This window comes from Geotrypetes seraphini, chromosome 14 (assembly GCF_902459505.1).
Source record: "Geotrypetes seraphini chromosome 14, aGeoSer1.1, whole genome shotgun sequence".
In the NCBI taxonomy this organism is placed as follows: domain Eukaryota; kingdom Metazoa; phylum Chordata; class Amphibia; order Gymnophiona; family Dermophiidae; genus Geotrypetes; species Geotrypetes seraphini.
Genome location: NC_047097.1, coordinates 49,480,127 through 49,507,676, shown reverse-complemented (window position 1 = coordinate 49,507,676; position 27,550 = coordinate 49,480,127). Strand labels below are relative to the sequence as shown.

The window sequence follows — 27,550 nt, the reverse complement described above, 5'->3', positions numbered from 1 at the left end:
TGAGGTCATCCAGACCAAGGTTGAACAGGAATTGTCCCTTGGCCAGAAACATGCACAGAATGGCCTTAGAAAAGGGAAAAAACCCTGGACCACTGACATATCCACAGCATTCTCCTGGCGGACACTGATTAAGTGCCCAGTGTGGTGAAAATCATCATCATGTCATATAGGATGTCTGCCAGAAAATCTACTCCGGGAATCAGAAAATCCAGATCACGGAGGCCACAACATCAGGATTATGTTGAAGAGTGGAATGGCAATGTCCGTCTGTCCTGAACATCTTTCAGGACCACCCCACCTTAGAGGGGAGAGAGGTACACTTGGTGAAGGAAAGCGCTGGAAAAACTCTGGCGCTATGGGGAAAGCTTTGCCATGGCCCGAGCACATATAAGGGAACCCTTCGGGTTATCCCAAACCTCCAAACAAATCTGGATCGGATCCGTATTAGCAGGAAAGGAGGCAGAGAGTGGTCTTTGAGCACTCATCTAGAAACATTTTGCCGGGCGGCCTGAACCGACTAGGTTCAGTTCCCATAGGAATTTTGACATAAGATCCTCAAGACGAGGCTTGAAGAATCTGCGAACGGTGGGACCGTCTGTTAGATCTCAGGAACCACACATTGCTAGGTGATCCACATCAGCAGAAGCCCCCGAGGCGCCCTGAAAAGGTAGGGAGATGGCAAAAAGATACCTACTCAGTGGCAGGCATCATCCGCCTCTTTTTCCAGAGTCCCTGTCTGAGAGTACATTGACCGACTAGCAACCAGCGGAGAATAACCAGAAGGTTGTGTTGGCTTCTGAGGGGAACCCACCAGCATAGAATTTTTTTATTTTTTACCCATGCATGCCTGATACATTTCATTCACAAATTCCGGGGTGGGGGGGGATATCTCCCCGGCAAAGGCCACCATGTGCACCTCAGATTTAGAGTGCTTAAAAGATTTATGAGACTTTGCACCGGAACTGCGCTTGCGTTTCGCCAAAACTCCGCCTCACCCTTCAGAGGGTGTCCAGATGCAATTTTCGCAAATGCAGCAGTAGATCCAAGAAGGACCTCTTCAGAGATGTATGGCACTGAAACCGTGCCCACTCGCAGGCTGCGGCACACGTGGAACATGGCTGCGAATCCGACAGACATCCGCCGCAAATGAGGCGCCCTGAGGCTATCTGAGAAGTTTGAAGCAAAAACAAAGCTTCTAAGTATAAAAAATATACTTTTAAAAAAGTTTAGAAAAAAATCAAAGATGGCTACCGCAGGTGCCGATTTTGCCCTAAAATAGCCTAGGAAAAACACAGGGAACCCTGGAAAACAGCAATTTTGTGATTTTAGAGGTGGGGGGGGGGGGGTTAGGGCATGCAGGGAAACCACCTAGAAAACCCTTTTCAGGACCCCTCAAAATCGTCAAACCAGGCAGACAAACAGCTACTCACTGTGTTCTGTGCTGTAAGGTAGAAATGGCAGGCAAGCTGAACACAGCATGCACAAAGATCTCTAAACTCAGGAAGCTGGAAAACTGGATTTCAAGTCTTCTGACTGCCTCACCTGCTCAGTTACCCCAGTCAGTGACTTCTGAGACCTCCGGATTACACAGGGAAGGTACGCAGTCCGGTTCCGATCCCGGACGTGCCTCCACGGAACCGCGCAGCCTGTGTTCCACCCACTAGCGGACGAACCCTAGGTGAGCTAGCTCCCAATCCCAGAGCTCCAATCTGAAGTGCAGGTGGTCCGGGGAGCTTACTGCAGTGGCAGGTAATCCCCCAGAGGCAGACTTTACTCCAAAGTCTGCGATCTTTCGCTGAAAGGATGTCCCCGCAGGGTATTTCCACAGCACAAGGGCAAACCTGCAAAAAGTATTAAAATAATACACTAAATTTCAAGAAATGAAGCACGAGCAGAAGAGAAGAGCTCCTACAGCTTGGCTTGTAGGAAAACAAAACTGGGATCCAGAGAGCATGTCCCTAGAGATGGGCACAGTGGGAGGAGCTCAATTCTATTGATTGAAGTTTCCTACAGCCTCTGGCAATAGGGGATAACTACTTCCCACCAATTCCCAGAATAAAGAGGTATTGTACAAGAATAGAGGTAGAGATAGGATCATGAAAGGGTATAGATAGAAGAAAAATGGGGATTAAAGGGTTATAGACAAAAGATCACTTACAGGTCATGGACCTGATGGGCCGCCATGGGAGCGGAGTGCTGGGCACGATGGACCCCTGGTCTGACCCGGCAGAGGCAACTTCTTATGTTCTTAATATAAATATTACAAATAATTGATGAATCAAGAATTTGTTTTAATATACTTTTTATATTTTCTATTAAATGACCCTCCCTGGATCCAGTTCACAAACTAAATATAATTAAAATAATCAAACATTTCTCATTAAAAATGCATTTAAAACATCCTATTTAAAATTTGTCCAATGTTTAAAATACTCCCAAGTGTTAAAAGTGCTTTTTTTTCTTTAGATTCCCCGTGTCCAGGATCACACCGACTAATATTAAAACAAATAAGAGTTATTGTATTTTCTATCAGATTTAATTTAATGTTCGCCAAAAAGAAAATTAAATGTCCCAAATGGTGTGCACACACACACACAAAAAAAAAACCCCTCCAACAAAACCAAAAACAACTTATCTCCAGGTTCTCTGTCTCACGTTGGCCGGCTTCTTTTTCCTCCTTGTCCAGGTCTTTCTGGATGGCTTTTCAATCTGAATCCAGAAACTTTAGCTGTGAAGAGAAACCTACTACTGGCCCAACTTTATATTTTCCCTCTATTACACACTTTTCTACTCAAGACTTCGCAGCCCAGCCTGCTTAACAAAAAGTTTAGTTTAGCACCCTCTAGCAGTAAGTACCCAAGCATAGAGAGACACACTCATCTGTGAAGTAGAGGCACCTGTAATGACAGGCTAAACTATGGTTCTGCTCAAACTAAACAGTACTGTTAACCTCCAACAAATTTCAAGTTTTATTAAAATTTTGATGTATTACAATATCGTGAATTCAAAGCGATTTACAATTAAAAACAGGGTCTTAGTTATTAACTACAATAGACATACGAACATTGCAGACCAATACATAAGGGAAGTGGGGAGAACTACAATAAGCATAGTAAAGAGAACATGAAAGGTAAGTACAAAAGGAGGGTAAAAATTTTAAAAGTATAATCAAGATTAAAAAGGAAAATTAAAAGGTTTTTTTTTTGTTTTGTTTTATTTCTCGGAACCTAAGACAGAGGAAACATGAGTTTCTGCGGTGAACGGGGTCAAAAGAAAATCCGCCGATTAGGTCTCAAAGGCGTCCTTTAACAACAAGCATTTTAACAATCCTTTAAATTTACTTAATGATTTTTCATCCTTAATAAATGATGGTAAGGAATTCCATATTTTAGGCGCTGTAACCGCAAAGATCGTATTTTGTCTTGTATTTATTGTACTAAGTAATGGAATTATTAGAAGGTTTTTGTCCTCCAATCTCAAAATTCTAATAGGAATATATGGAATAATATACCTTTCTAGGAATGAACATAAGAACATAAACAGTGCCTCCGCTGGGTCAGACCAGAGGTCCATCGTGCCCAGCAGTCCGCACACGCGGTGGCCCATCAGGTCCAGGACCTGAACTGTAATCCTCTATCTACACCCCTCTATCCCCTTTTCCAACAGGAAATTGTCCAATCCTTTCTTGAACCCCAGTATCGTACTCTGCCCTATTACGTCCTCTGGAAGCGCATTCCAGGTGTCCACCACACGTTGGGTAAAGAAGAACTTCCTAGCATTCGTTCTGAATCTGTCCCCTTTCAACTTTTCCGAGTGCCCTCTTGTTCTTTTATTATTCGAAAGTTTGAAGAATCTGTCCCTCTCCACTCTCTCTATGCCCTTCATGATCTTGTAAGTCTCTATCATATCCCCTCTAAGTCTCCTCTTCTCCAGGGAAAAGAGTCCCAGTTTTTCTAATCTCTCAGCGTATGAAAGGTTTTCTATCCCTTTTATTAGACGTGTCGCTCTTCTCTGAACCCTCTCGAGTAACGCCATATCTTTCTTAAGGTACGGCGACCAATATTGGACGCAGTACTCCAGATGAGGACGCACCATCGCCCGATACAACGGCAGGATAACTTCTTTTGTTCTGGTTGTAATACCCTTCTTGATTATGCCTAGCATTCTATTCGCCTTCTTAGCGGCCGCTGCGCACTGTGCCGTCGGCTTCATTGTCATGTCCACCATTACCCCCAAGTCCCTTTCTTGGGTACTCTCCTTCAATAATATCCCTCCCATCGTATAGCTGCACCTTGGGTTTCTGCTACCCACATGTAGTACTTTACATTTCTCAACATTGAACTTCATCTGCCATCTCATCGCCCATTCCCCTAGTTTGTTCAAGTCTCTTTGCAATTCTTCGCAGTCCTCTTTAGTCCGAGCTCCACTAAATAGTTTTGTGTCGTCCGCAAATTTAATTATCTCACACTTCGTCCCTGTTTCTAGATCATTTATGAATATATTAAATAGCAACGGCCCAAGCACCGAGCCCTGCGGGACACCACTCGTGACCCTCCTCCAGTCCGAGTAGTGGCCCTTCACTCCCACCCTCTGTTTCCTACCCGCTAACCAGTTTCTGATCCATCTATGTACATCTCCTTCCACCCCATGGTTCTTCAGTTTTCGAAGTAGGCGTTCGTGGGGTACTTTGTCAAAGGCTTTTTGGAAGTCTAGATATATGATGTCTATGGGGTCACCTCTGTCCATCCGTTTGTTAATTCCTTCGAAGAAGTGCAATAAGTTAGTTAGGCACGATCTCCCCTTGCTGAAACCATGTTGACTGGTTGTCAGAAGTTTGTTTCTTTCAAAATGTTCATCAATGTTGTCTTTTATAAGTGCTTCCACCATTTTACCTGGAACTGAGGTCAGACTCACCGGTCTGTAGTTGCCCGGGTCACCTCTTGATCCCTTTTTAAAGATGGGCGTAACATTGGCTATCTTCCAGTCCTCTGGGATCACGCCTGTTTTCAGGGATAGATTGCAAATTTGCTGCAGTAGTTCCGCTATCTCCTCCTTTAGTTCCTTCAGAACCCTTGGATGGATTCCGTCCGGACCCGGGGATTTGTCAGTTTTTAGTTTTTCTAGCTGCCTGCGTACGTCTTCCAGGCTCACTTCCATGGATGTTAATTTTTCTGCTTGATCTCCCTTGAAGATTTGCTCAGGTTCCGGTATGTTGGATGTGTCTTCATTTGTAAACACAGACGAAAAGAACATGTTAAGTCTTTCTACTACTTCTTTCTCTTCCTTCACCACTCCCTTCCTGTCTCCATCGTCCAGCGGTCCCACCTCTTCCCTGGCTGGCTGCTTCCCTCTAACATATCTAAAGAAAGGTTTGAAATTTCGAGCTTCCCTGGCTAGCCTCTCTTCATACTCTCTTTTGGCTTTTCGAACCACACGGTGACATTCTTTTTGATACTTCCTGTGCTCTTTCCAGTTGTCCTCAGTTTTGTCCTTTTTCCATTTCCTGAATGAATATTTCTTATTGCCTATCGCTTTAGTTAATATTTTGAATGTTAATAGTGCTATTTTATAGGAGCTTCTATGGACAATTGGAAGCCAATGAGCTTGTTTGAGCAGAGGTGTCACATGGTCAAATTTTTTCTTATTTGTTATAATTTTAATCACTGTGTTTTGAATTAGTTGTAGTCGACGGATTTCTTTAAGAGCAATTCCTTTGTAGAGCGAGTTGCAGTAATATAACTTTGAAATGATCAGTGAATGTACAAGGACATTCAGTGATGATGAGTCCAAGAATGGAGCAATTGATCTGATCATTTGTAACCTCTGAAAACAACCTCTCACTACTGCACTAATCTGATTGTGATATGTCAATTTTTGATCAAGAATTACCCCCAACACTAATCTTAGAAACGTCCTGTAATTGGATATTATTTATTTTGATTGGGGCGGTGAGTTTTAATCCTTCTTTCTAAGGGAAGTGTATTATTTTTGTTTTGTCTGTATTCATTACTAGTTTATTTTCGACAAGCCAGTCTGAGATTATATAGTCAAACCTTGGTTTGCGAGCATAATTTGTTCCAGAAGCATGCTTGTAATCCAAAGCACTCATATATCAAAGCGAATTTCCCCATAGAAAATAATGGAAACTCAAGTTGATTCATTCCACAACCCCAAAACTTTAATACAAAATACTATACGTACTTGTATTGCAAGACCTCGCTCATTTAGAACAGTCACTACACTCCTGCAGCATCAGAGAGAGAAGAACCATCGGCTCAGTTGTGATGTGATGCATGTACTGTATATTGCATGTACTCGTATTGCAAGACTGCTCATTTAGAACAGTTACTACACTCTTGCAACATCAGAGAGAGAAGAACCATTGGCTCAGTTGTGATGATGTGACGCGTGTACTGTATACAGTATGTACTCGTATTGCAAGACTGCTTGTTTAAAACAGTTACTACACTCTTGCAGTGTCAGAGAAAGAAGAACCATCGGCTTAGAGTTGATGTGTGTATACTGTAGGTACTTGTATTGCAAGACATTACTTGTATATCAAGTTAAAATTTAATAAAATGTTTTGCTTGTCCTAAAACACTTGCAAACCAAGTTACTTGCAATCCAAGGTTTTACTGAACTTAATTTCTTATTGACATTTTGGAATTCCTCTGTGGAATATGAGTCTAATGGAAATAAAAATTGAAGATCATTCACGTAGGCGAATGCTGTAAACCCAATAGACTGACAGAGAGTTAGCAGAGGGGCTGAAAAGATGTTAAAGAGTAGGGGGGATAACATTGACCCTTGTGGGATGCCATAGTTGGTAGATATTATGTCTGAGGTTGAATTATTAAAAATAACTTTTGATGATCTATCTGAAAAATAAGACTGAAACCATTGAAGCACAGTATCACTAATTCCAATGGATTTCAGTCCTGTTAAAAGAAGATGGTGATCAATGGTGTCGAATGCAGAAGAGAGTTCTATGGATATAAGAACAGATCAGTTGTGGTCCAGAAAATAGAGGATAATTATAGTCATACCTATCATCATTATTCTGTAGAATAATGTTTCCGAAATCCTGTTTGATTAGGATGCAATACTCCCGTTTTATCTATAAATTCGGATATCTGATTGAATACTACTTTCTTAGTCAATTTTGCAAGGAATGGAATTTTAGCTATTGGTTAAAAATTTGTGATGTCATTGTGATTTGCCTTTGGATTTTTAAGAATTGGGTGGATTGTCGCATGTTTCCAGAATTTTGGGAGAGATCTTGTTTCCAGACTGCTGGTGATGATTTTAAGTATGAATGGCACTAATTTATTGAAGAAATGTTTTAAGATAAATAGCACAATAGTTTCAGAGTTATTGCTTTTTAGGTTTATGGACTGAAACAACCGTTGAATATCGTTTATAGATGGTATAGAAGCGTCAAGGGAGTTCAGAACTACTCCAACAGGTTATACATAGGTACAAATTCTTGTTAACCCCAAAGGGTTGACCAATCTCCAAGAAACAGATTGGATAAGCAGCAGGAGACTGAAATCTGAATCTGAAACAGGCACAGCAAGGACAGGGTGGGTGTCTAGAATGTCCACCTATCTACTGGACATAATTTCCTTTTCCAGTGCAATAAGTGAGACATTCTAGACCATAGGGACGTACAAAAGCAGTCTGCCAAGAAAGCTAGGGTGGGTTTGCTGTGCCGGTCCTTAAGACCAAGAACCCAGGAGCTTAATCAAGATGGCGGCTGGTAGCTCGTACTGAGACGCGGCAGTGTGGCTGGAGTCATTTTTCTTACCTTTCGCTGATGGTGAAAAGGAAATCAAAGGTCCGGGTTTCCCAGGACCATTACAGTACCCCAGTTGGCCCGATAGACGTCTTCATCGAGCACGGAACCCGAACGCCAGACTCAGAGTGTTCCTTGGCAGTGGGAGGCTTGCAAACTGAAGCGTCGGACCTCTCCATTGAGGCTACTACCTTGACTCCAGAGGAGCGGAGTCTTCCGAGCCGCCCAGGGGAGCCAGAGGGAGAGTTGGAGGTAGAATTGGCCCAGGGTGTTCTCTTCCCAGCCCAACAGAGTGCCGGAATTGACTCTAGAGGGAGGCTTGAGAAGCTAGTTTTACAACCAAAGCGCTCAGAGAGAGAGAAGCAGACCCCCGAAGTTTTGCCTGAATTGAAAGGTACTTCTACTGAGGATACAGACACTTTAATTCTACCAGTGGGTCCTAGAACTGAGCTTAAACCCTTGCAAAGACCCAAGGTCTTCAGCTTGGAAACATTATGGGATGCAATATCTAATTTACAGTTCTCTCTGGGGACTCAGATGCAGCACCTTACAACATGCTACACAATAGTGGTGTCAGAAAATCTGGACATAAAAGATTGACTATCTAAAGTGGAAAATAAAGTAGATGGACAAGAGAATAGATTAAAAGTAGTTGAAACACAGGCCTTAACATGGGTTAAGGACAGTGGGAACCTACACTTTAAAATAGAAATGTTGGAGAATGCAACTAGATGTAATCTTCATATTATAAATTTCCCAAAATTACTATGTCTGCACAGGATATATTCAGAAAATACCTTACTGAAATTTTGAAGGTGCCTGAGTCTTCTTATCCGCCTCTCACAAAAATTTATTATTTGCCTTCCAGAGTTAAAGCACAAAATCCAAACCAGCAGAATTTGTCTGCTGATAGTTTGGATTTAACTCATTTCCTAGAGAGGCTAACTTTTACTCTGTTTTACCACTTACGGCAACAGTAACGCTCTCCACCAGTAGCGAGACTCTGTATTATTTGGTTGTCATTTTATCTGATTTTAACAACCTGATTTCCCCACCTCGTCCTGCTTCCTTGCTCCCTAAGGGGACTGCCGCCGCCTCCACCCACAAACCTCCTCCGGTAGCTCTCCTTTTAAATTCACCTCCTTTGCGGCGCACACCGCAAAGGCGCGCGCCTTTGGCACACACCAAAGGGCGCACCTAAGGAGCAGGTCCTGCTCCTTTATGCGCTCCTTCATGCAGCTACTTTATTCCTCTGATATCATTTTTACCAAATTCACAGGTAAATTCTCACTACTACGCTTAATTACTACTATATTCTTTATTTACGGCCTTCAAACTCTATTCATTTCTTCTCCTACCACTTTTGTATATTCCTCTGCTTTACTTTACAACTACAAACCTATGGCTTCCATTCCAGTCATATGGGGCCGCTGACCCCCCCTCAAAATTCCCCTCAACTTCCCACAGAAATTCGACCTAGATGTTATACTACTATTCCTATCTCCCCAGTTCTCACCCCTTTCTCTTTACCTCCACCATATCCATCCAATATTAACATAGGCCTTGTAAACGTGCGTTTCATTAAAAATAATCATCATCTAATCCATGACTTAATCCTTCAATACAATTTCCATATTTTATGCCTCACTGAGATCTGGCTAACTCAGGGGGATGAGGCCTATTTGATTCAAGCCTGCCCCAATAATTATAAAGTGAAATTCCAACTTCGCTTACACAAAAAGGGAGGAGGCCTTGCTGTCATATACCATACTACTATTCCCTTTCATTCTGATTCTCTCATTTCTTACTCTAACTTCCCGGTTGAAACCCTTCAGTTTTCAATAAAAAACTCCTCATCTTTTAATTTCTTGCTGACTTACCTCCCTCCCCCTGTCACTAAAGCATCTTTAGCTGCCCTTATTACCACTATCTCAGACTTTAACATCTCCTATTCCAATCCCATCATTTTAGGAGATTTTAATATACACTTCAACCTCCCTAATCATCACAATACAGCTGAACTTCTGACCCTTATCTCTGATCTATCTCTAACCCCACTATTTTCTATGCCTACACATTCTGCTGGACATAATATCGACATGATCTTCTGTTCAACCACCATTAGCCATCTCTTTCAAAATTTTACAACTCTTTCTTTTCCTTGGTCTGATCATGTCCTCATTTCCTGTCAACTAAATTCTCTCTCTAAACCATTCTCCTCTCAACAGAATACCTATATCTTTAGAAATCTCAATAAAATTACATATTCATCTATTCAGAACTCCTTCGAACTAAAATTACAAGACTTCTCTACCCTCTCATTAGACGAACAAGTTTCCCTTTGGGACACTTCTACAAAATCCTTAATGGACTCTCTCGCCCCCCCTCAGGAAAGATCATCTAAGCTAGAACTTACAAAGAAACTTTCCCTCCTTCACTGCCAACTCCGCTCCATTGAACATAAATGGCGCAAAACTACATCTCATAACTCTCTTCTCCTATTTAAAGAAAAGGCTACTAACTACAAAATTGCTATTCAACAAGCCAAAAAAGACTATTATTCTAAATACATTACTACTACTCATAACTCCTCAGCTCTTTTTAGTATAGTTCAATCTTTATCCCCCTACTCCAATAAGAAATCCATACCTTTACCTACACAGCCTCCTGCCTCTGAACTTGCACTTTTCTTCGATAAAAAAATCAAGGACATCAGATCTCACCTTGGATTACCTATTCATGCTCCTCGTCCAGATGCCTCAGACGACATTACCCATCTACCTTTTAGTACTTGTTCTACTTTCAAGCCCCCTTCCCTAGCCAACCTTCTCCAAATTCTACAATCTATAAACACTCCCAACAATCCTTTAGAGAGTATTCCACCTTTGTTTCTCAAATAATTATTATCTCTCTTTGGACCATTTCTCTTGCAAATGGTTTCTAAAAGTCTTCGCGACGGGATTGTTCCGAAAGCATGGAAATCAGCTCTTCTCTTTCCTAAATTAAAAAATCAGAACTTGGACCCCACCTTACTAGCAAATTTCCGCCCCATCGCTAATCTCCCCCTTATTTCTAAACTGACAGAGAAAATTATCTATAATCAACTCGCAGAATTTACAGACAAAATCCATGCCCTTCATCCACATCAAACTGGATTTCTTTCTTCTTACTCCACAGAATTATCTCTATTAGGACTTCTTTCAACTATATACTATTTTCTCGATCGCCAGAAATCTGTACTTCTTATTTCTTTAGACTTGTCCGCAGCATTTGATACTGTTGATCATTCTCTCCTCATCGACCGATTCAAAGACTATGGCGTTACAGGATCGGATCTCTCTTGGTTTACCTCATATTTCAACGAACGCAGTTTTAAAGTTCACTCAAAGGAGGAAACCTCATCACCAGTTGCTCAAATGTATGGCGTCCCACAAGGTTCCATTCTTTCTCCCTTGCTATTCAACATCTTCATGTCCCCTCTCCTCACTTTGGCACAATCTATTGGTTTCACAATCTTTGCTTATGCCGACGATATTCAATTACTCCATCCCATTGATACTTCAAACACCTCAGAAATTCTAGAAATTAACAATAAACTCGACAAGATAAGTGACTGGCTTCACTCTAATAAACTCGCTCTCAACCTCGATAAATCATGTGGTCTACTCTTTCCTACCAAAAAAAAACGAAACAATAATAGGAAAGATATTAATTAAATCGTACCCCGTAAAAATAGAAACAAAAATAAAATTACTTGGGGTAATCATAGACAAAGACTTAATATTTCATGACCAAATTAGTTCAGTGGTAAAAACTTGTTTTTACAAACTTCGACTCATACGCTCCCTTACACCTATCCTAGACACGGAAGCAATCACGACCCTTATTCATTCCTTAGTTATCTCTCATCTTGACTACTGCAACTCTCTTTACAATGGAATTACTCAAAAAGAATTGCGACATCTACAGCTAATTCAGAACACGGCAATAAAACTTATATATACAAATTAGGGAAATACGATCATGTCACACCTCTCCTGAAAGAAGCCCACTGGCTTCCCATCTCATATCGCATTACCTACAAAACCATCCTGTCAGTTTTTAAAATTAAACTTTCCCATCAACCTTCTTTTCTCATTAAATTCCTTATTCCCCTGCGTCCCTCATGAACTCTCAGATCAGCTGATCAGAATTTACTCTTCATTCCTTCTATAAAGGAATTTTTCTTTACTAGGAAAACAAACTTTTCAGTGGTAGCCCCAACCCTATGGAATGCTTTACCATCTCATCTCCATCATGAAAAATCTATCGATAAATTTAATACTATCCTAAAAATGTTTTTATTTCAAGACGCATTCAATCGCTCCTGAATTTCTCTTCCTAAATTCACCAACCGCTTTCAAGAAGCGATCCTACCCCTAATGTTTTATCCTCTCTCTTTCCATTTCCTTTCTACCCCTTTTCCCCCCCCTTCTTAATGTAACTTTACCCCATTCCTCCCTCTCAATCATCACTTTCAAGTCTGTCTTGTTGATGTCCTTAATGTTCACCTCCCTTTCTTTCCATTGACATTTCATTTAAGTACTATTTTTTTAATCTCTATTTTAATATTTTATTGTAAACCGGCTAGATGGTCGGTATATTAAAAATCAATAAACTTGAAACTTGTCAGATAATGAAGCCCAGACTACTACTGCTATGCTGATGGTACAATTTGCTATTGATTCAGATAGGGAATGGATACTCAAGCTTTTTTTAAAATATAAAGATGTTCCATTTATATTAACGGTTATTAGAATGTATCCTGATGTTTCACGTTCAACCCAGAAGAGAAGAAAACAATTTCTCATTTTGAGACCTCAGGCCTTGCAGTTGGGTGCAATGTTCATTTTGAGGTACCCCTGCAAATGTGTTATGGTTTATCAAGGTAAGAGATACGTTTTCTTTGAACCTCAGCAGTTGTCAAAATTTATTTCTACCAAAGGGCAAAGTGAGTTTACTATGTGAGATCTGCTACTTCAACAATAGCTCAATGAAGTAATGTTTGGGCTCTAGCCAGCCACATCTTTATTTTCCTTTTTTATTATTACCAGTGGTTTATTTCAGTCAATTTGCAGCTCCGCCTTCCTTATGGGGGACTAACTATACAAGCTGAGGTATTTATTCTTTGTTAAAACTGTGAAGATATAGTTTGTATCTGTGAAAATACCAGTATTGTATTATTTCCTGTTCTTTTTGTTTGTCAAAAAGTTAAAATGCATAAATAAAGAATTTTTTTTTTTAAAGACCAAGAACCCAAATGGCAGCAACATCCACTCTAGAAATTGACAAATATGTGAAAAGACCATGTTGCTGCCCTGAAAATCTCAGGAGAAATAGATCTAGCTTCTGTTCACGAAGAAGTGACACACTTGTAAGAAAGCGCCTTAACAGACTAGGGGATAGTAGCTCCGCAAGAATGTAAGTTGACGAAATGGCTCTACGAATCCATCTAGAGATCATAGCCTTAGAAGCGGGAGAACCCCACAGAATCAAATGAGCTACCACAACAGGTGGTCAGAAAGTGAAACTCATGAGAGACTCGCCAATAATGCAGGAGCACCCTGCACCCGTCCAAGTACTGTAGCAGATGATTCCGAGATTGGAAGCTGAACTGGGAAACACACTTCTGGATGGACATGGAAAGCCACCTTCGGCAAAAAGAAAGAAGGAACTGTCTGCTCTCAGGAACTTGAAGCAAAGGGTGTCGACATGACAACACCTGCCATCCGGAAACTCTACAGTCCCAAGAGAGAGCGATCAGAAAAAAAAATAGTCTGGAAAGTTAAATCCCGGAGAGAAGCATTTCTCAGTGGATAAAAAGAGGTCTGGCAAAGCCAGACCACACTACATTAAGGTCCCAGACCAGGAACGGATTCATAAAGGGTTGCCCTACCCGAAGATAGTTTTGCAAAACCAAACAACATCCAGACGCAACTCCAAAGAGAACTGCCAATCCTGGGATCTAGAACCAGAGAGACCAGCCACTAGGATCCGCAGAGACCCCACCATGAGGCTTGTATCCAAACCTGCTTGGAGAAAGCAAGGACCCATGACACCTGAGTCGAATAAGGGTCCACCTGTTCTTGTTCACTCCAGTGATCTAAAGGTCTTCTACACCTTAGCGTAAGCCGACACCAAGGATGACTTGGTAGACCTAAGAAGCTTTACCTATGACAAGCTCCAAATTGCCTTGAATGTTTTTTTTCCAAGTTAAAGCTGCACGCTCAAGAGCAAAGCTGCAAGGCAAAACGATCTAGATCTTTTATGGTATCCAGGCCTAGTTGAGACAGTCAGGAAAGACACTCAGGTGCAGACTGCATGCTAGCCACTTATCTTTAGGTTGTGAAGCTCCAAATTGCCACTTGGAGCTTCACAACCTAAAGATAAGTGGCTGTCTGATTCTATAATCTTTTGATTTATGCAAGGAACTTTTTTTTCAGGTTTTTGTAGCTTGTGATAATGAAATACGATACTAAGTTGCTACATGAAAACAACTAGACAATCTCAGCAGTCCTTGCTAAATAACTGTGATATACAAATGTTGTTCATTCATTGATGCTAAGTAACAATAGGTTGAAATATTATCTGATTATAAGACAAAAAATTGCTAAAAATTTTAAAATTATAAAAAAGAAAAAATAGATCGGCAATTTAGGTTAGGGTGGAGGGTTTTTTAAAATTAATCTTTATTGATTTTCAAACTTCGACAGTGCCATACAATTAACTTAGATGTAAACATTTCAGAAAAGGCACTTTAACTATACAATTAATATACAAAACAATCATTTCCCCCCCTCCTCCCCATAACTTGTTATATTAATCTTTATTCATTTTTAAAGCTCCCAATAAGTGTAACATATAATACAATCATTTATACTTAAATCACACTTAATATAACATAAAATTCTAAACTATATCGAATAATCCCTCTCTCTTGTATCCTATATTTATTCATAAATAAAAGAAATCATAAAATAATCCCATCCCCCCTCGCATAACGGCCGCCTCGCACAGCGAACGCTGCGCACAACGAACTTCTTGTCTTGATTCGTACAACGGACTTCGTTTCACACAACGAAGTCGCCCGAGCTGCATCGCTTAACTGGCGCTACATATTTTAAACCTCCCCCCGCCGCCACCGCATATTTTTAAACCTCCCCCCGCCGCCACCGCATATTTTTAAACCTCCCGCCGCCACCACCGCATATTTTTAAACCTCCCCCCGCCGCCACCGCATATTTTTAAACCTCCCCCCGCCGCCTGGGCCTGCGCTGATCTCTGAATGGCTGCAGTCAGCTCTCGCGGGACTCACAAGAACTAACTGCAGCCAGCTCTCGCGGGACTCACAAGAACTAACTGCAGCCATTCGGAGATCGGCATGGGCCCACAGACGTGCAGAGGAATTGCTCCTGATCTCTGCGCTTCTGGCCTGTACGCCACTGGCTGGGAAAGATGGGAGGAATTAAAAAAGGTACTGGGGAGTATGTGGGGGGTGATTATAATACACAGCAAGGATCAACAAAACCCCTGTCTCCCCTCCCCTTCACATATATCCCCTCTATATCATGCTAACAGCTCTAACAAGGTAAATTTATCTTTTTTTATGTCATCTTAGCATATTTTAAGCTACAGAACGAATTATTTTTTTTTACATGTATTGTTATGGGAAAACGCGTTTCACATAACGAACTTTTCGCATAACAAACTTGCTCCTGGAACGAATTAAGTTCGTTGTGTGAGGCACCACTGTATATGAACCAAAGGAAAAAATTGTTTATTCTATACAATACTTTCAATCTTTGCAATATTTTGTTAATGGCTCCCAAATAACCTGAAATTTTTTAAAATTTCCCTGCTGTATAGCAATTATCTTTCCATTTTGAATATGTGGCATAATGAGTTCTACCAAAAGCTGTAATTCAGCCTTTTCCAATTTTTCCAGTTATTCGTGATCTGTTGTATGGCAACCCCTGTCATAATGAGCAGAAGCCTGTTATTATTAGAGGATATTTGGCTTTTAGCCCTCATTGATATGCCAAACAATACAGTATCATAGGATAATGCCACTGGATTTTCTAACAAATTATTAATTTGATCACATATTGATTTCCAAAAAGCAAGAATGAATGGACAATAGAATAACAAATGATCTAATGTTCCAGCTTTAAGATGACAATGCCAGCATCTATTAGATTTAGAGCTATCTAACTTCTGTAAATGAACCGGGTGGAGGTTTTTGATCAATGAAAAAGACTCATCACCACTAAGCAAACTTTGGGAGAACGACATATGTTCCCAATGTGGTGTATCCGAGATCTTTTCCTCCACTTAGTCAAATTGTTTAGTGTCAGTCTGGTGTGGTACACCTTAAGATCATCACACAATCACATCTTTTTGAAGGTGCGGCCTCCAGAACTGTACACAATATTCTAAATGAGGTCTCACCAGAGTCTTATACAGAGGCATCAATACCTTCTTTTTCCTACTAGCCATACCTCTCCCTATACAACAGGGGTCTCAAAGCCCCTCCTTGAGGGTCGCAATCCAGTCGGGTTTTCAGGATTTCCCCAATGAATATGCATGAGATCTATGTGCATGCACTGCTTTCAATGCATAGTCATTCGGGAAATCCTGAAAACCCGACTGGATTGCGGCCCTCAAGGAGGGACTTTGAGATCCCTGCTATACAACCTAGCATCCTTCTAGCTTTCGCCGTCACCTTTTCAACCTGTTTGGCCACCTTAAGATCATCAAATACAATCACACCCAAGTCCCGCTCTTCTGTCGTGCCCATAAGTTCTTCACCCCCCTAAACTGTACCTTTCCCTCTGTTTTTTGCAGCCCAAATGCATGACCTTGCATTTCTTAGCATTAAATTTCAGACCATTCTTCAAGCTTCGCCAGATCTTTCTTCATGTTATTCACACCATTCAGCGTGTCTACTCTATTGCAGATTTTGGAATCATCCGCAAAGAGGCAAATCTTACCCGACAACCCTTCAGCAATATCGTTTATAAAAATGTTAAAAAAAACAGGCCCAAGAACAGAACCTTGAGGCACACCACTTAACATCCCTTTCCTCAGAGCAATCTCCATTGATCACTACCCTCTGTCGCCTAAGTTGACAATTCAACCCAGATATTCCAGTACGCAGAGAACTGATGCTACTGTAGTGCGCCCCTTTTTCTGAGAGCACTCTGAGCCACCGGGCGGCCAGATAAGGGTGAGCCTGCAACTCCACCCAACTCAGAGGAGCCGCTACTACCACCATCACTGTGGTGAAGGTACGGGGTGTGGTCGCCAGCCAAAGGACAGGGCCAAAAACTGACAAAGCTGATCCAACACATGAAACAACAGAAATATGCGGTGATCTGGAAAAACAAGAATGTGCAAATTTGCCTCCATAAGATCCAAGGGGCCAGAAATTCTCCCGGAACCATTGCTGAAGAACCCACCACAGGGTTTTTTTCATCCAGAACCGAGAAAGCTTAAGAGCTGGATGGAAATGCTGCAAAACCAGAATTATTCTGCAAACTTTTTATCCTCTTAGGAATGATAAAATAAACAGAGCATCTGTGTAAACCCGAAGGTTAGCTTGGCACCGGCTGTATTGCTTGAAAAATCCAAAAAGCACTGAACAGCACTGTGTCTGAACTCCCGACAGGAGAAGACACAAATAGTTTTAGAGAAGCTGGGGAAACCAGCTTGCAGCTCACCTGAATAAATTCCATGACCCACTGGACTTTAATAATAGGCAGATAGGCGAAACTGTAAGGACCAAACCTCCCATCCACAGAGAGGCTCTCGGTACCCTGGCGTCATTGGGTCGTACAGGCAGGAAGAGCTGCGGTAGACAGAGCGAACCTGCAGTCTGGAGCCCTGAGAAAATCTCTGCGAAGAGGATGAAAAATCTTGCCTGCAATTACGAAAATTTTGTCAGGAACCACTCAAGTGAGGATGCCCAGCACCTTTGGGCCGTGCTCTACTATCCTGCCAGTTCTTTGGGTGACAGTCCATTAACGAATTCAAGAGGTCAACCAGATCCTTGCCACACAACAACAGCCCTTGAAAAGGTAGCCATGCAAGAGTTGCCTTGGAGGAGAAATCACCAGCCCGCTGCCGAACCCAGATCATTCGGTGGGCCGGAATAGAATCCGCTGACACCCTTGCCAGCATCTTCAAAAGGTCAAAGAAGCCATCCACCATGTAGGCCATCCCAGCCCACTAAGCTGAGGAAAAGGCGTCCGTAGCTGAGCAAGACAAGCACGTGCCACAAAGGACATAGGCACTGCAGCTCCAAGGCTAAATAGCTGGTTGAAAACTTTTTGGAGAACCACATCCACCTAGCTGTCTTGCATAGCTTTCAACACAACTGTCTCGTCACTGGGGAGAGAGTTGCGCCTGGTCAGCTGAGCCATCAGGGAAATCCCTTGGACTGACACAAAGTCACAGACACTCCTGTGCCTGAGGATCCAAGCTAGAGATAGCCCGAGCTTTCCATAAAGGACCATCCAGAGAGTCAACTGCTCGAGAACTATGAACTCATATCCGGAAACCAGGAAAAGTCACAGATTGTGAACAAATTCTGCAGAGCTAGGGAAAAAAAAGTAGCAGAAATAAGAGGAACAGGCTGGAATTCACGCTCAACTCTGGTAAAAATGCAGCAATGAGATCCAGTAGTGCCTCAAACTTCAGCAAGTGCGTGTCATTCGGACCTTCTCTAAGTCTGACCAGACGGCGCAGACGGAGGTGCAGACCCCCCCCCCCCCCCTCTGATGCCACTCAGCCACCAAGATACATAGCAAGGAAAACAGAAAAGAACCCAGAAACCAGACTCCTGGAGTAAAATACAGACCCGCAAAATCTCAAAATTCTGAGAAGGTATCCGGACCCTGAGGCATAAAGGAACCTTTAGGTGACTCATACTTGCGCTTCTTAGGCTTCGGGGAATCCATCTCGTGGCGAACAGACAAAGTTGCAGAACCAAGCCCCAAAAATAAATGTGGCCACCCCAGTGGGCTAGCTGAGCGTGTAATCACCTGCTTCTGTGAAAGGGGAGGCTGAACCAGTAGTTACCGCCCCCCCCCCCCCCCCGACCGCTCTATGTGGTGCAAACGCTGTAAATGCAGCAATCTTTTCCCAAATTTGGTATGAATCCACACAAGGAGTCCCTAAGGACTCCATTCCAGTAGTTTTCCTGGCAAAAGTTTGAGTTTTACAGAAGCAGTGAAAAGTTGAAAAAAAGATTGTTAAAAATTAAAAATGGCTAACAGACCCGAATTTGCTTCAAAAACGTGCCAAAAAAATGACATTTCTCAAACTTTAAAAATTACAAAAATCATATAGAGGAACGCAAGGAAACCTTTAAAACCCCTCAAAATTAACATTTAAAAGATTGATTTTGGAGCCTGTCAGCTCCTTTACTCACAGTTACTGGACACAGACAGCCTGCATCTGCTCCCAGCTTTTTCAATGCCCGATTTAGAATTCATTGCCACACTACTGGAAATTCATCCTTCAAGCTGATCTTCGGACTGCTAGTCAAACTCCCCTGTTTGACTATGCCTCCACCCCTGCGGAACACTGGATGGGCACCTGGACGGGCGGAGGCGTAAAAACGCAGCTAGCATACTGCAGAACACTGCTGAGCACCATAAGCATGCTGCACAGTCCGCGTTCAGACCCTCCCCCCCCTGTTTAACAGGGAGTCTAGGTCAGGGACGGCCCTGAACTCCAAGGAAGACTAAGCAGACTGGCTAATGTACCCCGAAGTCTGTGAATTCTCAAGCAGGCAGAGCTTCAAATCCATTTCAAACGCGAAAATACCCGTAAAAGGGACAAACTTACATTGAATTAAAATAATAAAATGGGGAGGACAGAATCTACATAGCTGCAGCTATGTGTGCAGAAGAAAAGACTGTTAGAGGGCGCTAAACTAGCCTGTGAAGTACACTAGAGGCAAAGTGAAAACCTATAATGGATTTCTTCTGCAGACCATGCGAGTAGTGAGAAATAACCCTATGGTCTAGAACAGGGGCGAGAAAATACCCTGTTCCTTCACTCCCTCCATCTCATTGGACATCATCTCTATCCCGGCTTCCCAGTCTCACCTTCAAAGCAGCCTGCAGAATGGAAAGCTGGAGGATACTAGAAAGAAGGGGGAAAACATGCAGGCCTTCAGGAGGGGAGGGGGGGCCAGCCCGGGTCCTGGTATAGAAGTACACGGAGGGAGGGAAGGAGGGGTCCAAAGAGACATGCATATGCTGGACTCAGGGTGGGGGAGGGGAAGAAATAATGGGTCTAAAAACAGAGGAGAGGGAGAGAGATGGACAATGGGATGTAAAGAGGGAGAGAAGTTGGACCCAAGGGGTGGAGTGGAGGGAGGATAAAGATACTGGATAGAAGGGAGAGATGGTGGACCCTAGGGTGGGGAAGGAGGGAGAGATCCTAGATGAAAGGGTAGTTGAGAAAAGGAGAGATGGTGGATCTTGGGATGGTGGGATCCATCACTACAGCTACGGAGATGGAGATGAAAAAAAGAAAAGATGCCAGACCTCCGGGGAGGGAAGGGAAACGGAAGGGGAGGACAGAGATGGAAGATGGATGGTTAGCACAGAGAAAGAAGAAAACTACAAATAGGCAGGAAACCCTAGCAAGCGAGTTATCAGAAGACAGCCAGAGCCTGGGACCAACATGATTTGAATAATGACCAGACAACAAAAGATAGAAAAAATAATTTTAATTTTTTGTTTTGTGATTACAATATGTCAGATTTGAAAGGTGTATCCAGCCAGAACTGGTGTTAGACAGCAAGCATGGACTAAAAGAGAGAGGAAAAGTCTTTATTTTGTTTACATCACAGATCTGGCGTGGGGTTGGAGACGTTGCAACCCTATACTTCTACTAAGGGGTCCTTTTACTAAGGTGCGCATTTAGGGTGTACTAATCTTTAGCGCACGCTAAATTGGTTAGTGTACTTTAATAAAAGGATCCCTAAGTATCTTAATAAAAAAAATTGGCCTGTGACTTAGCCTATGTTTTAGATTTCGGCCCCTTATGTGATTGAGTTTGATACCCCTGGTCTAGAATGTCTCACCTATAGCACTGGAAATATCTTTAGGTAGTTACAGAAACCATTACTTAGTTGTTATGTCTCTTCTGGATTCCATACGCTAGGTGTTCAATCCCAAACCGCAATCTGGGAGTTGCAGAAATCTATCCCTTTCCTGAGCACATGCTCCTCCCCCTTAGACTGAGAACTAGAGCCATATACAGTTTCAATTTCTGCAAGCAATCCTTGCAGAAGTCTTTTGAATTGCTCTGCTTCTTTTTCACTTAAAATTCATTTCTTTTTCAATGGCTTCAGTGCCTTGAGACCCTTTTTGGTGGTCCTTTGTCAGAGGAAAGGATGCAGTCCCACAGAGCCGGACTGCTGCTTCAAGGAGAAATGTTGATGGATCTGTGGAGCCAACCTGCTGCTTGTCACCATTCTTAGACTTGGGGTCCATTCTCCTGGGAGTTGTTTGCCTGCTGACCTTGTCAGGGGTTTAAGTATGCATCTGGAGTGAAACTCCCCTGGGTTTCAGGGTGAAGGCTGCATTTCCTGCCCCCAAATATGTGGCGAGGATTCGCGTGGGAAGAGGTTACAGTCAGTGTTCGGCCAACTGGCAGTCTGAAGATCTTCAAGACTGGTCATTTTGGTCATTCTCAGGCAGAAAATCATTTTCCTCCATTCAGCTTCTGTGTGAAAGAGCTGACAGACTGGCACTGCAGAACTGTATCCCTCCTGTTTGTTTCCAAGCAATACTATAAACTGTTCCAGACAAACTACCGGACATGTGGTAGGCAAAGCATGGGCGTATTCAGGTGTGGCGTCCCAAGTTTATACTTGAATTTCCACCAGAAATTGATTTTCTTTTCATTTTTGTTTAAAGTATTACAGTATTTCTTTGATTTTTTTTGTGCTGGTTGTTTGAGTTCCGGTTAAGAATCTACTATACTACAGAGCTGATCAAAGATACAGGATTTTGTAAACACAACGCACCACTTTCCACTGAGCAGAACACAATTTGCAAAACCTCACTCTAGTAGAGCAGAAAAACCCTAGATTTAAAACCCAAGCTCCTCTTTTACTAAAGCAGTGCCCAAATTTTAAACCTAATGCTTGCTGTAAAGTTGGACTTTAAGGCTGAGCTTGCTAAAATGGATGGATGGTGGTGGTGGTAGGTACAAGAATCATATTCTTTGAAATATGCATAAGCAATGTTTGGGGCAGAAAACCAGTTCTGGTACCTGAAGTAAATGGGATTTTTAAGAACAATGCTTTTGCCATAAAATTTCTGTTGACTGATGAAATGCACAAGGAAGTAACTTGCTATAGGACCAAAAAAAAAAAAAAAAAGAAGCGAGAATTTATGCTTTCAAATTCATTGCTCCAGGGCCTCTAATTTCTGTTTATACCTTACTAGGTTTCATGGCTTGGCTAACTCAACCAGACATGTTAATTATATGTGCTTGCTTGTAACTGGATGGGATTCTACATGGTGTCTAGAAACAGGACCCTTTACATAGTTTAAAAATGCTTTGCAATTGTTTAAATATTTAGTATGACTTTGAAAACAGTATAATGGGGGGTTTTCTTAGTTAATTCAGAATTTGTGCTCAAAGTCCCCTTCAACTTTGATACATTCACAAAGTCTTTGATGCCAGTGAGCTATTGGAGTAATGGATTCTGGGGTTTCATTAAGAACTCAACTGTTTTGCAAGCTTGATAGGCTGGGGAGCTCCATCCATCCTGTTGAACAATAAAGTACAGTATTCAAAAATGTCTTGAATTTTAGGCAGAAGTATCTGCTGTAACAGACACTGTGTATAATTTGTGCCTTGCAAAAAGTAGTCCTTATGCTCAGGCATAAGCACAAAGAATAAAATAAAAATGTTTTGTGTTAGTAAATTATCTACCCTTTTTAATTCATGTTATCCTCAACTAGAGTCTTTGTGATATGCATCTGTAAAAAAAAAAAAAAAAAAGCAGTATTCCAATTAATTTATTAGTAAAAGCAATTGTTACAGTACTGCTATTTTACTTCAATGTACCTCAGAGTGGCTGGATTTTGTGGCAGATGCTAAATCTTTCCTTTAAAAAGAATAAATAATGTCAAGTGCAAACTGAATTCCTGTAAGTAAACTGCACCTACAATACCAAATAAAAACCACAGTAATGCCTAGTAAAAGACAACACAAGTTCATTACAAAAGTATACCAAAGATAGGCTTGACACCTAGTGGCAAGTCTAAAACTAGAAATAATTTAAGTGAATTCTCAGTCCCAGTTTTCATCTGATAATATATTCACTCTTTTTTCCTGAAACATCTTCTGGAAATCCTCATCAAACAATTTAAGATCGTCTTCATCCTTAAATATACCCTATAATTAAAACAGAAAAAGTGAAGCTTATTTTGAAGTAGCATGATAAATTTGAAATACATTATACAGCTATTGTTATATTTGTTAAGTTCTACTTATTAACCCCTTTGGCAACAATACAGTAATTTATTAGAGAAAGTATTTGTCCATAAGAACAAAATAGCAGGAGCGGTATTTCAAATTCTTAATAAATAATAAATGGATCTTTGGTCTGACCCAGTATGGCCAATTTGTAAGTTATATTATAACCCAGTTGAGAAGACACACTGTCAGTAAAAACTAAGGCCCAAATTCTCTAAGGCCCTACTGCTGCCTAACTTAAATGGTTTAATTGGTGATAAACGATGCAGTAATTGACTTCTCATTTAAAACCACCACAAGTTTCCTTCTTTCCTCCCACTAACTCTCAGACCCCCCCCCCAAAAAAACTGCTCTACTCTTTATCTTCCCTGGAAATGACCACTAAATGGCTTAACAAAATGGATCGCTCAACCTATCTAATTATCCCGTCTTCGTTACTCCCCATACTAAATGCCTCTGCTCTGCCTTATCGAACACTGCAGTATGTATCACCGCCGTATGTAACACTGCTGTATGTAATATCGCTGTATGTAACTTACAACAAATGTAACTTCACTGCAAATGTAACTTAGCTGTAAAAATAACTTTGCTGTAAATATACAGTCTCTTCATCTGTTAACTGCATAGAACTTCCATGGTAATGCGGTATACAAGAATAAAGTTATTATTATTATTATATCTTTTTGTAATCCACCTTCTATAACTCTTTTGTAATCCGCCTTGAACCACAAGGTAATGGCGGAATAGAAATCCCTAATGTAATGTAAAATCTAATTGAAAAAATGTAGGCACTTGTAAGCACCTACAAACAATGGCGGCCAACTCCCATCCATAGAGGCACCTACATCTAAAATAGGCATGGTTTATGCCAGAAGCTGACGTAGGCGCCGGTAGGCGTCTCTGACACAATTCTCATTGAAAGTAGGTGCCTGAAAGATAGGCCTGTAAAACCATGGCCTATATTTCTGGCGCCTATTTCTGACATGGCCACAATTCTCTAAATGGGGCTGTCGTGTGAGAATCCAGACCTTAAGGCCCTATATTCAAAGAGAGTTATATGTTCACAGCCTGATAGGCAAGTTATATGTTTCTATCTGAATAACTGGTCAGTACGTGAAAGGGAGAAAACCCGCAAAAGAGGCAGTGGGACCGCTGGACGACCAAGGAAGGAAAGAACATAAGAACATAAGAACATAAGCAATGCCTCTGCTGGGTCAGACCCGAGGTCCATCGCGCCCAGCAGTCCGCTCACGCGGCGGCCCAACAGGTCCAGGACCTGTGCAGCAATCCTCTATCTATACCCCTCTATCCCCTTTTTCAACAGAAAATTGTCCAATCCTTTCTTAAACCCCATTACCGTACTCTGCCCTATTACGTCCTCTGGAAGCGCATTCCAGGTATCCACCACCCGTTGAGTAAAGAAAAACTTCCTAGCATTTGTTTTGAATCTATCCCCTACCAATTTTTCCGAATGCCCTCTTGTTCTTTTTTGTCTTGAAATTTTGAAGAATCTATCTCTCTCTACTTTCTCTATGCCCTTCATGATCTTGTAGGTTTCTATCATGTCTCCTCTGAGTCTCCGCTTTTCCAAGGAGAAGAGCTCTAGCCTCTCCAGTCTTTCAGTGTATGAAAGGTTTTCCATGCCCTTAATCATTCGTGTCGCTCTCCTCTGGACCCTCTCAAGTATTGCCATATCCTTCTTGAGGTACGGTGACCAATACTGAACACAGTACTCCAGGTGCGGGCGCACCATTGCCCGATACAACGGCAGGATGACTTCTTTTGTTCTGGTCATAATACCATTTTTAATAATACCCAACATTCTGTTTGCCTTCTTCGCGGCTGCTGCGCATTGCGCCGTTGACTTCATTGTTGTATCCACCAGTACACCCAAATCTCTTTCAAGGTTACTTCCCTCTAATACTAATCCCCCCATTTGGTAGCTGAACATCGGGTTTTTTCTCCCTATATGCATGACCTTGCATTTCCCTACATTGAATTTCATCTGCCATTTATTCGCCCACTCCTCCAGTTTGTTTAGGTCCCTTTGTAGATCCTCACACTCTTCCGTAGTTCTAACCCTTCTACAGAGTTTAGTGTCGTCCGCAAATTTTATAACTTCACATTTCGTCCCCGTTTCCAGGTCATTTATAAATATATTGAACAGCAGCGGTCCAAGTACAGACCCCTGCGGAACTCCGCTCGTGACTTTCCTCCAGCCCGAGTAGTGACCCTTCACTCCAACCCTCTGTCTCCTGCCTGCCAACCAGTGTTTGATCCATCTGTATACGTCCCCTTCCACCCCGTGGTTCCACAGCTTCCTAAGCAGCCGCTCATGGGGTACCTTGTCAAAGGCCTTTTGGAAGTCAAGGTAAATGATGTCTAATGGTTCCCCTTTGTCCAACTGGCTGTTTACCCCCTCAAAGAAGTGCAGTAAGTTTGTTTGGCACGATCTTCCCTTGCAGAAGCCATGTTGGCTCGCTTTCATCAGCCCATTTTTTTCGATGTGCTCACAGATGCTGTCCTTTATCAGTGCTTCTACCATCTTGCCTGGAACCGATGTCAAACTTACCGGCCTATAGTTTCCCGGGTCTCCTCTTGACCCCTTTTTAAAGATAGGTGTAACATTTGCTATCTTCCAGTCCTCCGGAATCTCTCCAGTTTTCAAGGATAGGTTGCAAACTCTTTGGAGTATTCCCGCTATCTCGTTTCTTAGTTCTTTTAGTACCCTAGGGTGGATTCCGTCCGGGCCTGGTGATTTGTCGCTTTTCAATCTATCTATCTGTTGGAGGACATCCTCATGGCCCACCTCTATTGCTGACAGTTTTTCTTCTTGGTCACCATGGAAGATCACGTCGGGTTCCGGTACACTGGATGTGTCCTCGCTTGTGAAGACTGACGAGAAGAACTTGTTTAACCTGTCGGCTACCTCTTTTTGCTCCTTTATCACTCCCTTATTGTCTCCATCATCCAACGGTCCTACTTCCTCCCTCGCTGGTTTCTTCCCCTTAACATATCTGAAGAATGATTTGAAGTTTTTTGCTTCCCTGGCCAGTTTCTCTTCGTATTCTCTTTTCGCTCTCCTAACCACTTGATGACATTCTCTTTGGTGTTTCCTGTGTTCATTCCAGTTTTCCCCAGTTTGGTCCTTTTTCCATTTCCGGAATGATTTTTTCTTGTCTCCTATCGCTTTCTTCACCTCGTCGTTTATCCATGCGGGGTTTTTTGTTCGGTTTTTTTTGCACCCTTTTCTAAATCTGGGGATGTACATATGTTGTGCTTCTTGCACTGTGCCCTTGAATAGAGACCAGGCTTGCTCTACCGTTTCTGTTTTCCTTGAGCTGTTTCTAAGTTTTTTTTTAACCATTGCTCTCATAGCATCATAGTTCCCTTTCTTGAAGTTGAACGTTGTCACTGTGGTTCTCTTCCCTTTTGCTGTACTTACTCCTAATTTGTACTGGATCATGTTGTGATCGCTGTTTCCTAGTGGTCCTATTACTTTCACTTCTTTTGCAGGTCCCCCTATTCCGTTGAGGATTAGGTCAAGAGTGGCATATCCTCTTGTTGGTTCCTTGACAAGCTGATCCATAAAGCAGTCCCTCACAGCCTCTAGGAATTCTGTTTCCCTCGCACAGTTTGAGTTTCCAATATTCCAGTTAATCCCGGGGTAGTTAAAATCTCCCATTACTGTCACATTACTGTTGTTGCCTTCCCGCCTCAGTTCTGCTGCCAGATCTTTGTCGTTAGCTTCCGTTTGTCCTGGTGGACGATAGTATAGACCCAATCTTATGTCAAGGCCACTTTTTCCTGGTAATTTGACCCATAATGACTCCAGTCCTTCCGCCTTTGGTTCTATATCCACTCCGGACGAGGGAATGGTGTCTTTTATGTATAGTGCTATTCCTCCACCCCTCTTATGGGTCCTGTCTCTTCTATAGAGTTTGTACCCTGGCAGCACTACGTCCCACTGGTTATCCTCATTCCACCATGTTTCCGTGATTCCAATGATGTCTAGGTTTTCTTTTTTGGCTATGGCTTCTAATTCTCCCATTTTGGTCTTTAGGCTCCTTGCATTAGCGTACAAGCAATTTAAGTCCTGGTCTTTTCTTTTCTCTGCTGGTTTTACATGTGTTTTGCTTCTCTTACCTTCCCCTAGTTGGGCTGCCAGTCCCTCATTTCTGTTCCTTTCTTCCTCATTTTTTGGTG

General features: G+C 42.1%; 1 protein-coding gene across 1 annotated transcript in view; it reads right to left on the bottom strand.

Moving 5' to 3' along the window:
- Nucleotides 1–22,868: 22,868 nt before the first annotated feature.
- Nucleotides 22,869–27,550, bottom strand: part of MNS1 (meiosis specific nuclear structural 1) — a 122,058-nt gene continuing 117,376 nt past the window's right edge. The window contains exon 10 of the mRNA XM_033920494.1: nucleotides 22,869–23,263. Within this exon, the coding sequence (XP_033776385.1) occupies nucleotides 23,159–23,263 (105 nt within the window). The 3' untranslated portion in view covers nucleotides 22,869–23,158. The remainder of the gene's footprint in view (nucleotides 23,264–27,550) is intronic.